At 40.4% G+C, this 20244-nt stretch overlaps 2 protein-coding genes across 13 annotated transcripts in view; both read right to left on the bottom strand.

Annotated features, from left to right (window-relative positions):
- LOC135102845 (beta-hexosaminidase subunit alpha-like) overlaps positions 1-2747 on the bottom strand; it is a 39439-nt gene extending 36692 nt beyond the window's left edge. Inside the window, exon 1 of the mRNA XM_064008414.1 lies at positions 2568-2747. The gene's annotated coding sequence lies outside the window, so the exon portion shown is untranslated. The remainder of the gene's footprint in view (positions 1-2567) is intronic.
- A 2923-nt stretch (positions 2748-5670) lies between these two features.
- LOC135102849 (TOG array regulator of axonemal microtubules protein 1-like) overlaps positions 5671-20244 on the bottom strand; it is a 124417-nt gene continuing 109843 nt past the window's right edge. For 9 of the 12 annotated variants that reach the window (XM_064008428.1, XM_064008427.1, XM_064008423.1 and 6 more), the window contains 8 exons: positions 18880-19117; positions 18455-18580; positions 16070-16219; positions 15578-15770; positions 15122-15270; positions 10911-11069; positions 9875-10001; positions 5671-9323 (listed from right to left, as the gene is read on the bottom strand). In XM_064008428.1, the coding sequence (XP_063864498.1) occupies positions 9255-9323; positions 9875-10001; positions 10911-11069; positions 15122-15270; positions 15578-15770; positions 16070-16219; positions 18455-18580; positions 18880-19117 (1211 nt within the window). In that variant the 3' untranslated portion in view covers positions 5671-9254. Of the gene's footprint in view, positions 9324-9874; positions 10002-10910; positions 11070-15121; positions 15271-15577; positions 15771-16069; positions 16220-16884; positions 17099-18454; positions 18581-18879; positions 19118-20244 lie in introns of those variants that run through there. The other 3 variants (XM_064008426.1, XM_064008434.1, XM_064008433.1) reach the window with 3 other exon arrangements.

Below are 20244 nucleotides of genomic sequence, written 5' to 3' on the forward strand. Positions count from 1 at the left end.
CTTTTCCACCTTATCTTTTAAAATTTCCCCATTAAAAATTGTAATCTGCATAATTTTCTAGCCTATCCTAAGCTAACCACACACACACACACACACACACACACACACACACACACACACACACACACTCAGAGAGAAAGAGAGAGAGAGAGAGAGAGAGAGAGAGAGAGAGAGAGAGAGAGAGAGAGAGAGAGAGAGAGAGAGAGAGAGAGAGAGAGAGAGAGAGAGAGATAAAATTGTCTGAGTCGCAACACCCAGTCATTTGTTCGTAAAGTCAAGGACGAAGGAAGAGAGAGAGAGAGAGAGAGAGAGAGAGAGAGAGAGAGAGAGAGAGAGAGAGAGAGAGAGAGAGAGAGAGAGAGAGAGAGAGAGAGAGAGAGACAAAGGGAACAAAGAAAAGAGGAATAAGAACAAGAAGAATGGGAACGGCGAAAGGAATAATAATAATATAGGAGGAGGGGAAGGAGGAGGAAGAAGAGAAGGAAGAGGACGACGAGGAAGAGGATAAGGAAACAGAGAAGGTCGACGATAAGGAAGACGAGGAGAGAGAAGTGAGGAGGAGGAGGAGGAGGAGGAGGAGGAGGAGGAGGAGGAGGAGGAGGAGGTGAGGAAGAGGAAATAAACAGAGAGGAACGACGGTAAGGAACGAGGAAGAAGAGATGAGGAGGAGGAAGAGGAGGAAGAGGTGAGGAGGAAATAAACGGAGAGGAAACGGAGAATGATGATGATGATGATGATGATACAATATGTACCTCCTTAACAAACTTACACGTGCCGAGCTACAATGGATTTTAATGAACCGCACATAATGATCTGACAGAGAAAATTCTTGCCGAGGAAACACCACCACCAACACCAAAACCACCACTGCCACAGCCGCCGCGGCCATCGAAGCTTCGGAGAATAGTGAAAGCGAAGCGGAAAGTGAAACAGTAATGAGATAGAAAGTAAAGGCGAGAGAAGTTTTTCTCATTGCCTCAGTAAGAGCAAGTGAAGAAGTGTGATAAGTGATAATTAAGAGAGAGAGAGAGAGAGAGAGAGAGAGAGAGAGAGAGAGAGAGAGAGAGAGAGAGAGAGAGAGAGAGAGAGAGAGAGAGAGAGAGAGAGAGAGAGAGAATCTGAAGTCAGAAATTAAATGTTAAGCTTAGTAATGCCACATGTTTATTATTGGCCTTCGTACTATCATCACAGTCCGTCACAGCTTCCACTACCTCCAGAGCCCGCCACAGTCTCCACAGCTTCAACAACCCATCATACAACATATTCGCGACCACACCCCTCCAGAGCCCACCACACAGCCTTCACAGCCCACCACAGCCTATCACAGCCGCCCACCACAGCCTATCACAACTCTCCACAGCCCGTCACAGCCTGCCCCGAGGAATAGCGGGTGGTTGTGAGGGGAGAGGCGTCATCTGTTCAACACACCACTGTACACACTCCCCGGCGACGTGACCGTACGAGTGTCAGTTGTAAGTGGTGCGAGAAAGTCACGTATTCGCCCTCTTACCTCTACGACTTTTAGCATGCTCTGGTGGATGCTGATGGTGTTTCCAAGGGTGTTTTCGTGGTTGTAATGATGGTTCAGCAACGGTTCTGCATTATCGCTAGGAGAAACACGTATGAAAATCCAATTTACTTATCTCTGTAGCATTTGAAATCAGTTCAAATGAAAGGGTAAAGCGTTTCAAAATACGTCGTTGATGGTACAGTCTCATGAGCTCCCCTTTACGTACGTGATAGGCAGAAAGCATGTAAAAACTACACGTGCATATTTGACAGTCGTTACTATGCCAAAACAATGGCGACAGGAATTATGGAGACAAAATGAGACAGGCGGTGATAGAGGAACACGGGGAATGATGGAAAGGCGAAGAATGTAGAGCAAAAAGGGTGAGGAAGCCCTCGTGCACCACTTACGAGTACAACACGCACGTGAGGATAGAAGTGAAAGGCAAGGCACGCCACAGAGGAAGTGAGGAACAGCGATGAGGTGGAAAGAGGGTAATGATTGTATGAAGGTGAAAAAAAAAAAAAAAAATGAGAAAGAAATTGCGCGAAAAAAAAAATGCACGATAGTCTTCAAAATCAATTATGAAGCGAAAAAAAAAAAGAAGATAAATAAATAAATGAGAAAGAGGAAGGGAACGAAAAGTATCCTGAACTCTTCATTGTTCCTTGTCTATTAATTTTGTATTTTTTGTTTCAGTGATACATCTGTCATTAGTTAATCACTCAGTAGTTATATTTTAAGGTTCCTGAGATCTTTTAACTGAAAGATGCTGCATCGACTGGTGAGGGAGAGAAAACCCTCATCAGAGTTCTAAAGAAATCCACGAAGGAAGTGGGGAGGGCTGAGAAAGAGGAGAAAGGAGGGAAATGCACACGTCATGGAGATCAATTATACAGGATGTGACATTGTATGGCCTTAAGCCGGTTGCCGAAAATGAAGGCTGATGATTATAAATTGAGCACATCCGCGCGGGGCAACGACGGCGGTGGTGGCGAAGGCCTTCCCGGCACCACCGCCACCACCACCACCACCACCACATTATACATCTCCTCACCTCTCACAGCACACACGTCACCACCACGCCAAGGACAGCCGCAACAGCACCAACACGGAGGACACACCACCACTCCGACGAGGTATCCACGACTAAGCGCCAATATTGGCTCTGGTGGCAGGTGATAGTGCGCATGCGTCAAGGCCGGTGCGTGGTCACAACTGACCGACTCGCGCCGTCGCCACTCGCTGACTATTGCCATGAGCCTCATCGCACCGCACTGATGAGCATCACTTAGGGCAAACCCGTCACTCCTGATCAAGGAATCAAGTAGTGGCGGGTGCGACGCATTCCCTGGCGACATGCACACAAGCTTGTATCGCATTTGCAAACATGAGAAGACTGACAACGAAACATAAGGGAAGCTGCAAGAAGTCAGCAGGCCTACACGTGGCTGTATAAAACATATGTTTATATAAACCTGTCATCATCATAAATCCATCCTCATCAACTAACTCTTAACTGGTTATGATTCAACGAATAATAAACTGAAGGCAAGGCACCATGAACACTTTTAGGAATCTTATCTCAACTACTTAACAAGCTCTAGTGGAAGTTACTGAGGATCTTCAATGGGGCTTTCGTGTTACTAATAATTGCTTGACAAAGATTCTACGTTGCCAAAGGGAAGAAAGCTCATGAGAACTCGACTTACCATGTCTGTGGCCACTGAAAATTACTATTCATGGGAATCAAAACCATTTCATAAGACGAAGTGTGTGTGTGTGTGTGTGCGTGTGTGTCGCAAGGAAGGCACAGACGGGAAGATGTACGTAATTCCTTGAAGTATATCGCATGATGCAACACCTTTACAACACCATGATGTTGAGAAGGTCCCGTCGTATTTGTTCAGCACTATGTGTATGATGAACACTAGTCTAGTAGCGCTATAAAACAGCCATATGATATATTCATACGCCCGTGAATATTGCAGATACAAATAGCCTGCACACATCACTGAAAAGTGGCTCAAATTTCTAGTACGTAAGCCCAACTCGTGTCTTCTTGAGTGTCACCAAAGCAATGACTGGACCTAGAGAACCTCACGACAGATACTGGATTTCCTTGGTGATTGGGAAACACCACCACCACCAATAACAACATTATCATCACCACCATCACCACCACTACCACAGCCACTTCTAACAATGGCAAAAGGAAAAAAAAAAAAAGTAGTTACAACTAAAGAAAAAAAAAGACCATTTCCATCACCATCATTACCATCAATGAAAACACACAAACACACACGTATAAACATTCAGTAATGAAACTAGAAGTGTATCTCTTCTTACTTCATTACAGCACTAATAAAAGTGTCGCTAGCTACAATAAGGTCAAATAATAGATATTAACCTGAATAGAATGAAAACAATAGTGTACGTTCCTCCCTCCCTCTCTCTCTCTCTCTTCCGCTGCGGTCAGTGAGTACAAAACAATGCCAACAATGGACGGGAAGCAAAGGGGGTGAGGGGCGGAGTGGAAGTAGGTCACACACACACACACACACACTAACAAACCGGCTCACTACACGGGACATGTGGCTGGAAGGCCGCGGACAGGAATGCAACTGATATGATAGATGCGTAAACAGAGAGAGAGAGAGAGAGAGAGAGAGAGAGATCAATGAAAAGTTTAAACATGAGACCTTATGAACTAGAGAAATGTTGTGTAGTGACTCATCTTATCTTAGTGTGGGCGTCTAGGCAGGTTGGTCAGTCGGTGTGGCTCATTTGGCAAGACGTGGGAGAAGGGGGTGCTGACAGTGGCAAGGCGTGGCGGCGTCATAACATTACATATAAAAATTTGCTCGCACTCGTTACCCTCTGCATGTTTTCCTTGCCCCGTGCTGTCAAAAATGTTTCTGATACGTGAGATAGTGAAAATAAATCATGTGGGAGGGAATAACAAATTTCGGATGACAACTCTTGACATTCACCACAGTTGTACAGAGCCTAGTCAAAACTATACATTGTTCTCGTCAGTCGCGGTTTAATTGTTTTTATTATTATTATTATTTTTTTTTTATTACGTATCTCCTTTCCGTGTAGGGGAAGGATCAGCGGTGAGTATCCGTAAGGAGGTTATCGGTGGAACAAGTCATTACTTTTTATTTTCAAGAGAGAGAGAGAGAGAGAGAGAGAGAGAGAGAGAGATTCGAAGCTATTAAAAAAAAAAAAAAAAAAGTGTGAGGAATTTCATTTCAAGTGGCCTACTCTCAGACAGTATTCACACCTAATACTTTTCCTGCTTCCTTCACCCTAGCTCTAACCTCTGTCTACTCCTCCATCCACCACTACTGTAGATCAAAGATATCTGAAACAGTCCATCATTCAACCTTACATTCACCCTACTAATTGCCTCCCAGGTACATCTCATGACTTTACTTTTTTCTTTATTAACTTTGTTTCCTTCTCTTACACACCAGTCCAAATTCCTAGATGGGTAACTAGAAAGAAATACTACTACTACTACTACTACAAATAATAATAATAGTAAAACTGTCATTGTCTCACGATTTACCATTGAATCAACAGACTTTGAAATTATTTATGTGGAGAATAGAAATAATGTGGAGCACTGGAAAGAATGTTAAGGTTTGATAATGTTTTGAGTTATTATAATATGTTTTGTGGAGAGAATGTGACTAACTTCCACCTGCCTGCCTTGCCGAGCCTGAGGGAAGAGTACTGTATAATGCTGTATTTGAGTGGGCACAAGTGGATCATCAAAGAACAATATACCTGACTGATTTAACTACATCACTCCACACTAACTATAACATTAGAGACAAACCACTTGCTGTATAATGGAAGAAAGCTATAGTATACAAGACATGTGATATAAGGGAGGAAAGCTTCAGTACAAGGGAAAGAACTATTCAGGGTAAAGGAGTAAAGTTGCAGTGTAAAATAAGCCACAGTATAAATGAAGGAAGCAACAGTATAAACTTTATAAAGGAAGAAAGCTACAATACATGTAAGGGAATAAAGCTACAATAGTAGAGTATAAGTGAAGAAAACTACAGTAGTATAAAGAGCAATAAAAAAGAAAACACACACACACACACACACACACCAGGCAACAGGGGAGCTAAATGTACAACCACACAATGACGCTTTATTTTTCTTTTTTTTACATTCAACTTTTACAGTCCTAAACAGATGACTTCCAGCATCTCGGACGGAGAACTTGGACGGGGTCAGACAAAGTATAGCAGTACAGTCACAGTCAATGGAAGAGTAACATTCTGCATTGATTTCTGTTGTGTTTAAAGTTTTCCTCCTAATTTTTGGTTCCCCTGATCTGCTAATGATCTGACAAAACTTGAGGTGTGACAGATCCCAGGCAAATAAGAGGATGTAACACTACAGGGAAAGGCTACACACAGTGGAAGTGAGTGGAGATGGTTACTCTGTATCTGACCATGATTGTACCTGTATCACTGTTTATGCCTACAGATATCTATGAAACAGAAGATATTACAATATTTACAACCATAAATTCTATTGTATACCTACTGACTACAGGCAAAATTAAAAACCTGCTCTGTGAAATAGCAAAGTCTTTGGCGAGGAAGTAATAATTTACCTTGATGTCATTACTACCTGTCTACTGCATGAGAACCTAAGCATGAATTGTAAATGTTTCTGCTGATGCAAGTGGAGACTCTTCATGACCTAATGGGGCTGTCAAGCATACCAATGGAATGAGTGATTATGAGGCACTGGCATCTCTGCATGTAGTATGGGTGACTTGGGTTTTCATTCCCTACAGCAAAAAAATGTTGGGTGTTGGAATGAAAGGGAATGAAATTAGCACAATGCTGAGTCTCTACAAGATTATGATTTGATATCTGATAAATGAAAATTAAAATCAGTAAAAAACAAATTAATTAATTAATTAATTAATTAAATAAATAAACAAAAGTAGTTTGTGAATCCCAACAGAAGCCACAACTCTCGACCCTTTGACTGCTCTGGCTTCTCCTCAAGCTTAATGAAATATTGCAGTGCAAGATTGAAGTATAATTTTGAAAGACACCACTGACACCAAATGAAGAAATGTCATGACAAACCTTTAATTTTAACTGAAGTAGGTAACAAGTATCATACTGTTATTGGCAGACAAAAGCTTATCTCATGCTGAAGCATTTGTCATGTAATGAAGAGACCAACAGTTTCCTTCTTTTGACTGCCATTATCAGCAGGAGTTCATGTCACAACCTAATTTACCTGCTGACACCCAAGAATTTTACCTTATATTTATTGCAACTTTATATCTCCCATTACAATCCAGTTGTGATTCTTTCCAGGTATTTCAGTATAAGTATGTATATATGTATGATGAGGTCAGGATGTGGTATTATTTTAAGGGAATGCATGTGATGTGATTATGGGAGTGAGTGAGTGCCTGTGGGATGCCTTGCTTTGCCTCAGCCATCTCTCCTTGCTGGGAGTATTAGCCCCATGTAGAGAAAGATGAATGTGTGTCTGCATGTTCACCACCCAGCTCTGCCTCTGCCAATGGCACAAGTGTGCTAGAACTACATTTTGATTTCCATAACTCTTCAAAGTGTAGCACTGCACACTGAGATGCTTTGCTCCTCTCAAGACAGCCATGGTAAGTACAAATAATTTAGTAAGGAGTGGCATTGTTCATTTAAAGGGTTTCTGCTTATTGAATTGAAAAAAAAAAAACATATTATGTGTGCCTCTTAAGAGTTCCTGGTTGACAAACAGGAATGTAAGAGATTGCTTCACTAAAAAGAACGAGAAAAACAAGATCTTGCTGATCCACAGGAAGACTTGACAAAACCGAGCCAAATGTATGCATGTCATCATGAGAGGATGACTTGTGATAGAGAATGGTGACACTTAGCCATTTGTGCAAACCTGAGGCACAAATACGTAGACTAGATAAATATATGAAATGTATAACAGCATATACAAATATATATAGCACCAGCATGCCATTTACTAAAATTAAATGAAACAGGTCTCTGCATTAAATTTCTGATATAATATCTGGTATCATACCTATTTACATAAAATGCAGGACCTTCTCTGGACCAAACAGTCAGTTTTCCCATTCAGTAGTGAGACCAATGCAATCTTTGAGAAAGGCTCCAAAGTCCCAATCTAACATTAAAGTCATATCTGCTCTATTTACAAGTAAAGAGAAAACAATTTTATCTACAAGAAAGAAAACCTGAATGATAATGGACAGACAAGTGTGAGTCTCATAAGCTTTGGACGGCAGAGAATGTTCCCACAAAATCTTAATTGAGCTGCTCTTCCTGGCTGCCAGACAACAGAAACCTGAACCATGAGGAGCACACCCAGCCTACACCACCCTGCCCCAGCCCTGCAGTGCTCTTCATGTCCACTTAGATTTATGCATCACAGATTCAGTAGGTTTCTTAATCAATAGGAGAAATAAGCCTTTATGTCCCTCTATGAATCACTTACTTTCTAGGCCAGCCATTATCATGAATCAACCAAATGAAGATTTATGGATGAAGTGCTTACAAGAGAATGATGTCTTTAATAGAAATGGGTGGAAGAGATTAATGAACTTTAGTAACTCCACATGAAAGTGAGAAAAAACTGAAGATAGAAGAAGAGCGAAAATGCTAATTACTTCTCGCATCATAAACTTTTATAAATTACTCTAACTGAAAATAATACTTGAGTGAATAATTTCTTTCATTAATAAGTACCAATTGAAACACAATTTGTTATTCAATGCTGCATCAAAGTAAATAAATAGCTTTCAAATTAAAAATAACAAATCTACATCTACATATAAATAAGTTACAACAACTCTGCATATAATGACTGGATCTACTGGCAGGAACAGGAATAACTGAGAGGGCCCCAATGCACCCCAGGGAATGCTCAGAGCGAAGGGATGTGTGACCTGCTGAGGGTGGTGGCCCTCTGTAAGGCAAAGGTGACCCACACTACCACAGACACACTGGGTTCACCAAGACAACATGTGCCCTTCAGTATTGGTGCTCAACAAAAGAAGAGAACCTTCTACTCATGAAAAGGGATGCTTTTGAAAATGTTCCCCCATCAAAAAATTAAAGGATGTTTATGCAATCAAAATAAATTCTCCTAAAACAAATAAATAAAATAAATAAATAAAAGGGATATTTAACTAAAACATTACACCTAAAAAACTGATAATGATAACATTCTTAAAAGAACACGAAATCTGGCAAAATAAATATCCCTCTTAAAAAAAGAAAAGGACATCTAAGTAAAACAATTCTCTTAACAAAAGAAAAGGACAATCAAAGTAGTATCTCCAAAAAAAATATTACTATACTGAATTTGTGTTATATTAGAAGAAATGTGAATAAATTCTAGCTTTTGTCAGCATTCAAAAACAAGGCTGACTTCAGAGATTAAAGGGTTTCTGAATTCCACATAAAGAATGTTCAACTGTACATGTTGAGCACCTCACCTTCCAGACACCTTACATATCCCATCCCACCACCACGACAAGCTGTGAAAATGTTTATACCACATCAGCTTCTCCCTCTTCATTTCTTCTGTACAAAACATGATTACATTTGAGATTTCAAAAAATAAATGAGATGCAGAAAATTGTGGTTGGGTTTAAAGATACAAAATGCATCATGGACACCACATGATATGTGAAGGGATTGGTCTGGTGGCCTCACATTGTTCTGGTGTAGCGGGAGCCAGTGGCAAACTTGGTGCGCGCTGAGTCGTGGACAGTGCGGCCCTGTGACAAGACAAACCCATTATGATATGCTACTTACTTCAGAGGCTGGTATTTGTTAATACTTTGTTCTCTGTTACATTCATTTTATAATCAAATTTTCACTGAATTTCCCACACTTGCTAAACTACAGGAATGCACATGTACAGTCATGGTCAAAAACTGAGTAACATATTACATTCATTCCCACTGTGTTTAGTGTTTTTTTTTGTTTTTGTTTTTTTTATCAATATGCAGTCTTCTACATGTAATATTTTGCTTTGTCTGTAGAGTTAACCAACAAGGCTAAGAGTGTGAATGATGTATATGTGTGAGTGTGTGATGTTTTGTCTGGGCCACCCTGTGTAGGATTGCCAGCCTGGTATATAATAGATAAAATTAAGTCTTCTGATCTGCTGACAATCTCCCTACAAAATGTTACACTTGATAAAGTCTTAATAAATCAGAGGACTAAGGACTGAGGGTACATGCTAAACACAGTACAAGAGAGTGCAAAAAGGTTACTTGACTTCTGGCCATGATTGTACAAGCAGCATGATGGTGTTCAAACTCACCTCATTGGACAAGTTATCAAGGAGCTTCTGTAGATTCCTGATGTCATTGGCTGGCACGTATTTCTTGAGGATGGCATCAAACTGACCTTGCTGAATCAAAGGATGGAATATCTGCTTGGCATATTGTCTGTAAATAGAAAAATAATATATTTACTGTCTAGGGATGGAAAGAGAAGTTTTAGGAATAGAATTATCCTCCCATCATTGATGTATACATCAGAGATCCGGACATGGAATAGGGCACAGCAATTAAGAATGCGTGCTGTGGAAAGGAGTTATATGAAAGGGGCATTTGAAGTGACAAGATGTTAAGGTGAGAGCAGTGAAAGTGTGTATGCAAGATGTGCTATGAACAGCAGTCCAAGTGGTGCAAATTGTGGACTGGTGGAATGGGTGAAAAAGAACAAACTGAGATGGTATGGCCATACTGAAAGCAGGAAGGAAGAGTGAGGAGTTTATATATGAGTGATGTTAAAGATGTTAATAGGAGACAAAAACCACTTGAAAGGTGGAAGATTAGGGTAAAGGAGTAGATGTGTGAAAGAAGTGTTAATAGAGAACAGGTGTCTCAACAAACAAAAAGGTAATGTTTTTGGATAGGAAGTGATGGAGACGCTTCTGTCATGGCTACCCTTTTTGGGGATGCTCCCAAAAAGAGCAAGGTATCAGACACAGTGATGGATCACAATCACACCCTACAGGCAGACAAGACAGCTGGGTCATCTAGCACCTTCTTTATAACACCTTTTCCATAGCTGCTCAATCTTCATCAATCCCTAAGTTTAGCAATTAATTTAGATTAAGTTAATTTCTAAATAACACCTCATTATTCTCACTTTTTGTGCCTCCCTATGATATTTGTTTATCACTAAGATTAAATCAGTTCAACATTGCCAGCTGTACATGACTGAATAGTACACTTGTAGTAGCATATTGTAATTATAGAGGGCTGTGGTCACCTTATCTGTGCTCCAGGCCCCTCATGTTACAGGCCTGTCAAACACATTACAACTGATCACAAACAGGGTGTTCATACCTTGTTTCCAGACTACCCTCCTGGGCCAGCTTGGCGGCAGCCGGCAGCACTCGGTCTGTGATGTCCTTCTGGCCAGACAACACCCGGCTGGGCCCGAGTCTCTCCACCTCATAGGCCAGCAGCCGCGCCACGTTGGTCCTCACAGCAGGATTCCTGTGACTTATGGCAGAGTTTCTAATTCAGCAATAATTTTTTACCATTCTTCATTACATTTTTGTAAGGATCATATTAGTATTCTGCATCTGTATTTCAAAGTATGTAAATTCTGATTAATCTCTTTGTGGACTATTTTTAATTTTTTATTTATTTTTTTTTATGTAGGAAGGATACTGGCCAAGGGCAACAAAAATCTAATAAAAAAAAATGCCCACTGAAATGCCAGTCCCTTAAAAGGGTCAAAGCAGTGGTCAAAAATTGGTGGATAAATGTCTTGAAACCTCCCTCTTGAAGGAATTCAAGTCATAGGAAGGTGGAAATACAGAAGCAGGCAAGGAGTTCCAGAGTTTACCAGAGAAAGGGATGAATGATTGAGAATACTGGTTAACTCTTGCGTTAGAGAGGTGGACAGAATAGGAGTGAGAGAAAGAAGAAAGTCTTGTGCAGCGAGGCCGCGGGAGGAGGGGAGGCATGCAGTTAGCAAGATCAGAAGAGCAGTTGGCATGAAAATAGCGGTAGAAGACAGCTAGATATGCAACATTGCGGCGGTGAGAGAGGGGCTGAAGACAGTCAGTTAGAGGAGAGGAGTTGATGAGACGAAAAGCTTTTGATTCCACCCTGTCTAGAACAGCAGTATGAGTGGAACCCCCCCAGACATGTGAAGCATACTCCATACATGGACGGATAAGGCCCTTGTACAGAGTTAGCAGCTGGGGGGGTGAGAAAAACTGGCGGAGACGTCTCAGAACACCTAACTTCATAGAAGCTGTTTTAGCTAGAGATGAGATGTGAAGTTTCCAGTTCAGATTATAAGTAAAGGACAGACCGAGGATGTTCAGTGTAGAAGAGGGGGACAGTTGAGTGTCATTGAAGAAGAGGGGATAGTTGTCTGGAAGATTGTGTCGAGTTGATAGATGGAGGAATTGAGTTTTTGAGGCATTGAACAATACCAAGTTTGCTCTGCCCCAATCAGAAATTTTAGAAAGATCAGAAGTCAGGCGTTCTGTGGCTTCCCTGCGTGATATGTTTACCTCCTGAAGGGTTGGACATCTATGAAAAGACGTGGAAAAGTGTAGGGTGGCATCATCAGCGTAAAAATTTTCTTCGTTTTTATATATTCAGAGGAAAGACACAAAGGGTATGACAGTAATTCAATCTCTGAAATAAGTTAAATGTGATCCAGTTGAAGAAGTTGAACAACCTTGATATAAACAAACAAGGTTCAGCACTCAGGAGTTATCCTGAGCCTCCTGTGGCTCTCTCTAAGATCCACAATGCCATCACTGCTGCACAACTGCATTTTCCCAGTAGCTTTTCCCAGCAGCAAGATGTCTAATGTTATGATCACCTTAATTTTGGCAGTAAGTGGGTTGTTCCTCTCTGTGTCACTCTGTAGGGCTTCCCTTACTAGATCGGTGACAAAGACCTGCATGGTCTAAACAATATTTTTTGATGAGTTTTGTGTTATTAAGTTCATTCAGTACATCCTTTCTGGATAAGAAAAAATTCTAAACTGGAGATGTGGAGCAGCCATCTTAGCAGTGGGAGTGTTGGTCATTACTTGCTAAGACATAAGAACATAAGAACATAAGAAATAAGGGAAGCTGCAAGAAGCGACTAGGCTTACACGTGGCAGTCCCTGTATGAAATATACCTACCTATTTCCACCTATCATCCCCATCCATAAACCCATCTAATCTTCTCTTAAAGCTCCCTAATGTTTTAGTACTAACAACATGATTACTGAGCCCGTTCCACTCATCTACCACTCTATTTGAGAACCAATTCCTTCCTATCTCTTTCTTAAACCTAAATTTTTCAAGTTTGAACCCATTATTTCTTGTTCTATCCTGGTTGCTGATCCTAAGAATTTTGTTTACATCTACATTGTTATAACCCTTTTATCACTTGAAGACTTCTATCAGGTCCCCTCTTAACCTACATCTCTCTAAAGAATGTAAATTTAACAGCTTCAATCTCGCCTTGTAAGGAATACTCCTCATCCCCTGTATCCTTTTAGTCATTCTCCTCTGTACTGATTCTAATAGACCTATATTTTTCATGTAATGTGGGGACCAGAACTGCACAGCATAGTCTAGATGAGGTCTGACCAGTGCCAAATATAACTTTAATATTACTTCAGGCCTTCTACTTTTAACACTCCTAAAAATTAATCATAATACCCTATTTGCCCTGTTTCTGGCCTCTATGCATTGCTTTTTCTAGACTGAGTTCAGAGCTAATTATAACTCTTAAATCTTTTTCATACCCTGAACCTACCAGAGTTTCATTGTTTGTACCTACTGTGTGGGTTTCTTCTACCTACGCTAAATACTTTGCATTTGTTGATATTAAACTGCATTTGCCATCTGTCCATCCATTCATTCATCCTATCTAAATCTGCCTGCAAAGTGATGGCATCCGATTCTGACCTAATTAATCTATCTTTGTGTCATTCGCAAATTTACTAACATTACCACTAATTCCACTATTCAAGTCATTGATATATATCAAAAAACAACTATGGGCCTAATAATGATCCCTGTAGCACCCCACTAATTACATGACCCCAATTGGATTTAGAGCTATTTATTACAACTCTTTGTCACCTGTCACTTAGCCATGACCTTATCCAGTCTAACACCTTCTCATCTATCCCATGTGCCCTAACCTTTCTCAGGAGCCTCTGATGGGCTACCTTGTCAAAAGCTTTACTAAAGTCCAGATATAAGATGTCATAACTATCACCATTATCTACTGCCTCATACACTTTACTGTTAAAACTTAACAAGTTCGTCAGGTAAGACTTCCCTTTCGTGAAGCCATGCTGTGACTGATTTATCAAGTTATGTTTGTCTAAATTCTCCCTAATGTTCCTCACTATTATTGACTCCAGTATTTTAACTACAACTGAAGTTAAGCTGACAGGTCTATAATTAGACACTAAAGTTTTATCTCCTTTCTTAAAGATGGGTACTATATTAGCCTGCCTCCACATTACTGGTACCTCACCTGACTCAAGTGATTTCCTAAAGACAGAAACTAATGGCTCACTAATAACCTCTTTGCATTCCTTAAGTACTCTGGGATATATTTCATCTGGTCCTGGTGTCTTGAACTTTTTTAGCTTATCTATCTCCTGTTCCACTATCTTCTTAGTTATGGAAATATCTGTCAGCTTCTTATTCTCATCTGCTCTAAACATCTGTTCACTATTTGGCATATCTTGCATGTTTTCCTGGGTGAAGACAGTTAAATGGTGGACGGTTGTCTGAGAATGGATTAATCTATCTTACATTGATTCCCACTGGGAAAACAGTTTCAGTTTTTTAACATTTCGGATTTTGAATGGCATTCAGGAATTAATTAAGTTAAAAAAACTGAGGTTCCACTGTATTTCAGTGCCTTTTCTGGATAAATGTTTCACTTACACTGCTATAAAAGGGCTCAAAATTACATAAATACTAAGTGAGTAATCCAGCAAACAAAGTCATAATGATTGCATATAGTGATGCATCAGAGATAACTCTGGCAACAAAAAAAAAACAGTAGATGGAAAGGCTGCTACACACTGTCTTGCTACAAAACTCAATATATTTGCTTGTAGGAAGATATAGAAGGACACAGTATATTATATGAATGATGTCAATGTATAATCTACATGACTCAGAAACTGAGTCCAGATGTGTTGTGAAGAAGGATACCCACTGAAGGTGAGGAGTGGTGTGGGTGAAGCACCATACTGCATACAAGAAAGATGGTGATACGTCAGCTTCTCTTTCACACAGAACTCTGAATGATCTACAGTGACCTATTCATCTATCCATTTCTGATGCCCTCCTCTAAGCTCTCTCAAGGGACTGCCTGTGATAGGGTTCCTGAGGGCAGCTACTAGCTACCTCCAAAGAGGACAGCTGGGACACAATGGGCCAGTAGTGACCACAGGAAACTGAAGAAGCAGCATAAAACAAAAACCATGGCATTCAGTTAATATGAAAAAGATGAATGTATCACTTAAGGAATCCTGTAATAATGGAGGAATGAGTAATATTTACCCAAGCCCCTCTTGAAGGATGGCAGGAATGGCCCTGGAGGGAGTTATGTTCTCCAGCATGGCATCCAGGGCATGGTTACTGTCCAGCTGAAGGAACTTGTTGGTGTCAACTGTCCGGTTCAGCAGGATGGCTGCTATTTTTTCTGCATCCTGAAATAAGAGGCAAATTTACAATGCTTATTGAATGTGAGTTAAGAGATTTGTATACACAACAAAAACACAGAACACAAGGCTGTTACCACAACAAAAGGGGATGGTGAATGATGGTGTAGACACATCCCTGTGCTACAATCATGTACTTATTCTAGGTTTAAAGGTGACAGAAAGATATCCACTGTCAGTAACAATACAGAATGGGCATATCAGACTGCAGTCCTGGCCTGGCAAACTGCTACCAACATAGCAAATGCTGATCCTACTCTATAGCAAAGAGATGGAAGTTTTTCAGAATACTTACACCCTCCATGTTACGTCTTAGAGTATCAAAGAAGCAGGTGAAGGCCTGGATGGCAGCGCGGGACACCTGGGAACGGAGGTTCTTGGCTTGCTTCATGAGGGACATGTTGATGTTGCGGAGGTTGCCCAGCACAGTGTTTGGGTGGTGGTGAACCAACCGCACCAGCATCTCAATCCCCTCTACCTGACCCTCCCTGACACAGGATGATTCTTGTTAAGTATCTCTTTATGCCTCATACCACCAGCTTTTTTTTCACAGTAATACAGTTTTGTTTGAGATATATGTGGACATTTATTGGAGGGAAAGATGACAGATGAGGTCTTGACCATGCAGTGAAGAAATGTCAGAACAGGGAAACACTGACACCTTTCTGCTGTGGCCAATGTGTCACAGATATAGACAAGTAACTTTTCAAGTATAATACAACATTTCTTCAGAATATCTGTGGACTGCATCACTGTTTGTGAGGAGAAATACATACAAGACACTGACCAGTCATTGGAGTTGAGGCGCTCATTGGCGATCCTGAGGGCATCGGGTGGGCTAGCAAAAGGTTCAAGATTCTGCTTGAAGCATGAGGAGGCTGGCTTTGCTATCCTCAACCCTGCTGTCTCCATTGGGGTGGTAGGATAGTCTGGGGTCCTGGAGAACACACAAGGCATATTAAAGATGAAGCTGCAGGTCAAACTTGAACTGGGTCATTAAAACTAATGAATAAAACTGCTTAACCTGAAAGGTCAAAAGGTGATATACATATACATACACACACTGCCAAAAGTGAATGGTAAAGATATAACACACACACACACACACACAAAATATGAGAATAAAATATAAAGAAGAAGGTTTCCACTTCCCTCACTGATAAAATACATGATACAAACACAAAAACCACTCTACCTGTAACCTGAAATTTCATACAAAACAAAAGACCTCAGTGAACAAAGTGGCAGCAAAGAGCAGCAGTGTCTTGAGTGTTTCCTTGAAGCTGCCACACCCACTACCACACTACACACCAGGTGAAGGACAGCCAAGAAATCACCCAGCATGCAACAGAGAGAGAGAGAGAGAGAGAGAGAGAGAGAGAGAGAGAGAGAGAGAGAGAGAGAGAGAGAGAGAGAGAGAGAGAGAGAGAGAGAGAGAGAGAGAGAGAGAGAGAGAGAGAGAGAGAGAGAGAGAGAGAGAGAGAGAGAGAGAGAGAGAGAGAGAGAGAGAGAGAGAGAGAGAGAGAGAGAGAGAGAGAGAGAGAGAGAGAGAGAGAGAGAGAGAGAGAGAGAGAGAGAGAGAGAGAGAGAGAGAGAGAGAGAGAGGCCACACCCAACACAGCTCTACCAAACAGCAACTAGCCTTGATTCTGTTCTATTATCTTGCAGATTCCTAGTTTTGGGTGTGACTCGATGCACAGCTGCTGCTGTGACTGGTGCAGACCTGTGAGGGGGAGTGAGGTTGGTCCTCCTATCCCGAGGAGTCCTTGCCTGTCCCGTGGGTCTGGGGTGATGCGCCTCCACCCGTACCTCACCTCTATAGCAGGAAGGTTTGCCATGATTTGTCCCTTGCATACACCCAACATTCTATTATCAGGTATGTATAGTGTAAGTTTTCAAAAGGGATGAGTGTTGCACTATGGCCTGTATTCTGAAATGGCTTGCTCTCTTATTACTACTGTTCTCAAAAGCCAAAGAGATGATTAACCAAGTTCTTAAGAGTGTTTCTCCTTTTAATAATATAAAAATGTCATCAATCTGTCACTAGAACCATAAACATGTCCTTAAAAATCAATGTAACTTTACCTAGAGTCTTTTGAAAGCAGAAATGTTTCAGAATGTGATTCTACGAGTCTCTGAGATGCCATGTATGTGTGGAAGGAGGCAAGTCTGGTGCAGTATGAGGACAGTTTTGTGAAGATAGAGACTTGGTCTGATCTCATAAAATAGTAGAAGTCACACTTTCTTTTTCATACAAGAAATAGCTCAAAATCAATGCCATGTTACTTTCTATTACCAGTTTTCATCATTACAGAGTTACGAGTTAGGATAAGTAGAGTATTCAGTGAGTAATACAGGATGATACAAGTGCTGAAGGAATATCACTGGAAACATATGCTCATTAAATGGTCCATAGTTTACTATGAAACAGGAGTGGAAAAAGATTAATGAAAGAGCATCATTATTATAAACACATAGTGTGTCCTCATTACAAATTATATCATACATGTACACATTAAGAATGTCAATTTATATCTTATCAATAAAGCATGTGACACAGATGATGATGCAGTCAACACACAAACACAATGTTAGTACAGCTAACCACATGTGTGATACATTTAGGAAGTGAGAGACTGCTGGGCTCAAAGGTCCACAGACTTGCCACAATGCTCTGTTTCTGAAAATTTCTCAGCCTCATCACCTCCACCACAGTTCCCCATGATCCCATTGTTGCAGTGTCTTCCAAGTAATAATTCATTCATTCCCTCTCCTCTAACCTGCAATTCTTTAATCAGCTCTCTAGTGACTCTACTTCCTCTGTCCTTGGCATGACAGGCTACACATAAGACAGTCTCCTTCCTTCCCTCTGCTGCTTCAGGACCAGACACCCTGAACTATGCCAGCCCTCAAAGATACACTGCACACTGATATTGGCTGAAGTGTTAATTATCTAGACTAATTGAGTCACAGTGGTAGGTACTGTGGATGCTACACCTCTATGCCACACACCAGTACATAGATAGTTGCTCACACTTGTTGCTCAGGCATTGGCTACTCACAACACATTACTGATGCAGGAAAATAATTTTACTTATGGTACTGGCAATCAGTGGGATTTATACCAAATCCTTGACAAACACCTAATCTTGAGTCAGGGGGCAACACTCACCTGTCTGGTGGCCGCTTGGCATATCGCCTGTTGTTGCCCAGACTGTTGCTTAACTGTCCACCACCACCACCACCACCACCAAAACTTACAGGGGGGTGCCCTCGCTTCACCAGCTGTGGTGTTCTGCTGCAATGAAATTAATTAAAAAAACACAATGAAGGTACAAGAAAAAAAAATCATAAAAAAAAATAAGGTATTAGTTTACCTGCCAAACTTGATTTCTAAATTATTTCAAGTATGAGGTGTATTTTAAATAATTTTCTAATAATTCTCCCACATACAGGAGGCAAACATAGATGATTGCATATGTATTCTAAATAATACTTCAGTCTTTAATGGTGTGAATAAAATTGATGGAGGACTCACTTAGTCACAACGTTCGTGCTTTAAGAGAGTGTGAAAGTAGGTAAGCATGAGACCACTACCTGAAGGTTTCCCGAGGATGGACACCATTGACCTGAGTGTTGATATTCCTTTCCAGCGAGCGATGTCGCTTCTCACTAGCCTTCCCAAGACTCTTGCTGAGGTTTGCATTGTGGCTCTTGCTCTTGGGTATCCTGGCAAGGGGTGTGGGGCTTGGCGTGGGGCTGTGGCGGGGGCTGCGGCGGTAGGTGCGGCGAGCACTAGCATCTCGACCCCGGTAACTCAGGTTGGGATGGACGGCTGCAGCAGAATTACCCACATTACTTCCTGAATTATCACTTACTTCTTTTTTTATGTAAGATGGGTACTAGCCAAGGCAACAAAAATTCATATATATATATATATATATATATATATATATATATATATATATATATATATATATATATATATATATATATATATATATATATATATATATATATATATATATATATATATATATATATATATATATATATATATATATGACTCAATGAGGTGCCAGTTCCAAAGGAGAAGAGCTAAAAGAATTAGCCAACAATACCATTATATCTTTCAATAGGAAACACTCATCCACACATAGCATACACATTATTCATACTGCATAATATATTTTTTTTATGCAAACTATTCAATTCAAAGTTGCAAATTAAACAAGACTAAGGAGTCTGTCAGTATAATAGCTGTCCTAGTAGTATTAATCTTGACCCTTATTATCACTGGTATATCATTGTTACTGGTCACTGCATTTCTCTCAGTGTGTACAATCATAGTAAGGAATTGATTAATTTTCTGCACTCCCATTTTCTTTAGTGGTTTCCCTCAATCTGAAGTCCTTGCCTTTGATCTTGCTAGAATCTGTCACTTCTTCTGTTTATCAAAGAGACTCTCAGCAGATAAGAGGACTGTACACTGAGGGAAAACACTAAACATACTGGAAGCAGATATGGAAGGTTACAAACCTTTTAATCATGACTATACAGTACAAGCAGGTATCATAATAAAAATCAACATTAAAAATATGACCAGGTGATTAAAAGAAAAATAATTACAGGACTATGATTTACTTGAGCATTTTAGAATTTTTACAGACTTGGCTGCTATAAAATAGGAAATCTGCTTTAATACATTTTCTTCTTTGAATTTCTACTTTTCACTTTTTTTTTTTTTTTATGTAAGAGAGACATTGGCCAAGGGCAACAAAAAGAATGAAAAAAAAGAGCCCCACTGAGGTGCCAGTCTGTAAAGAAAGGTCAAAAGGATCATCCAGAATTAGAGGATAAGTGTTTTGAAACCTCCCTCTTGAAAGAGTTCACTGCAATAAGCCCAGCACCATGGAGGTATAATGGGAGGAATTGGCATAACATCACAAATGTGAAGCCAAT

The sequence above is a fragment of the Scylla paramamosain genome, chromosome 8, assembly GCF_035594125.1.
Source record: "Scylla paramamosain isolate STU-SP2022 chromosome 8, ASM3559412v1, whole genome shotgun sequence".
In the NCBI taxonomy this organism is placed as follows: Eukaryota; Metazoa; Arthropoda; class Malacostraca; order Decapoda; family Portunidae; genus Scylla; species Scylla paramamosain.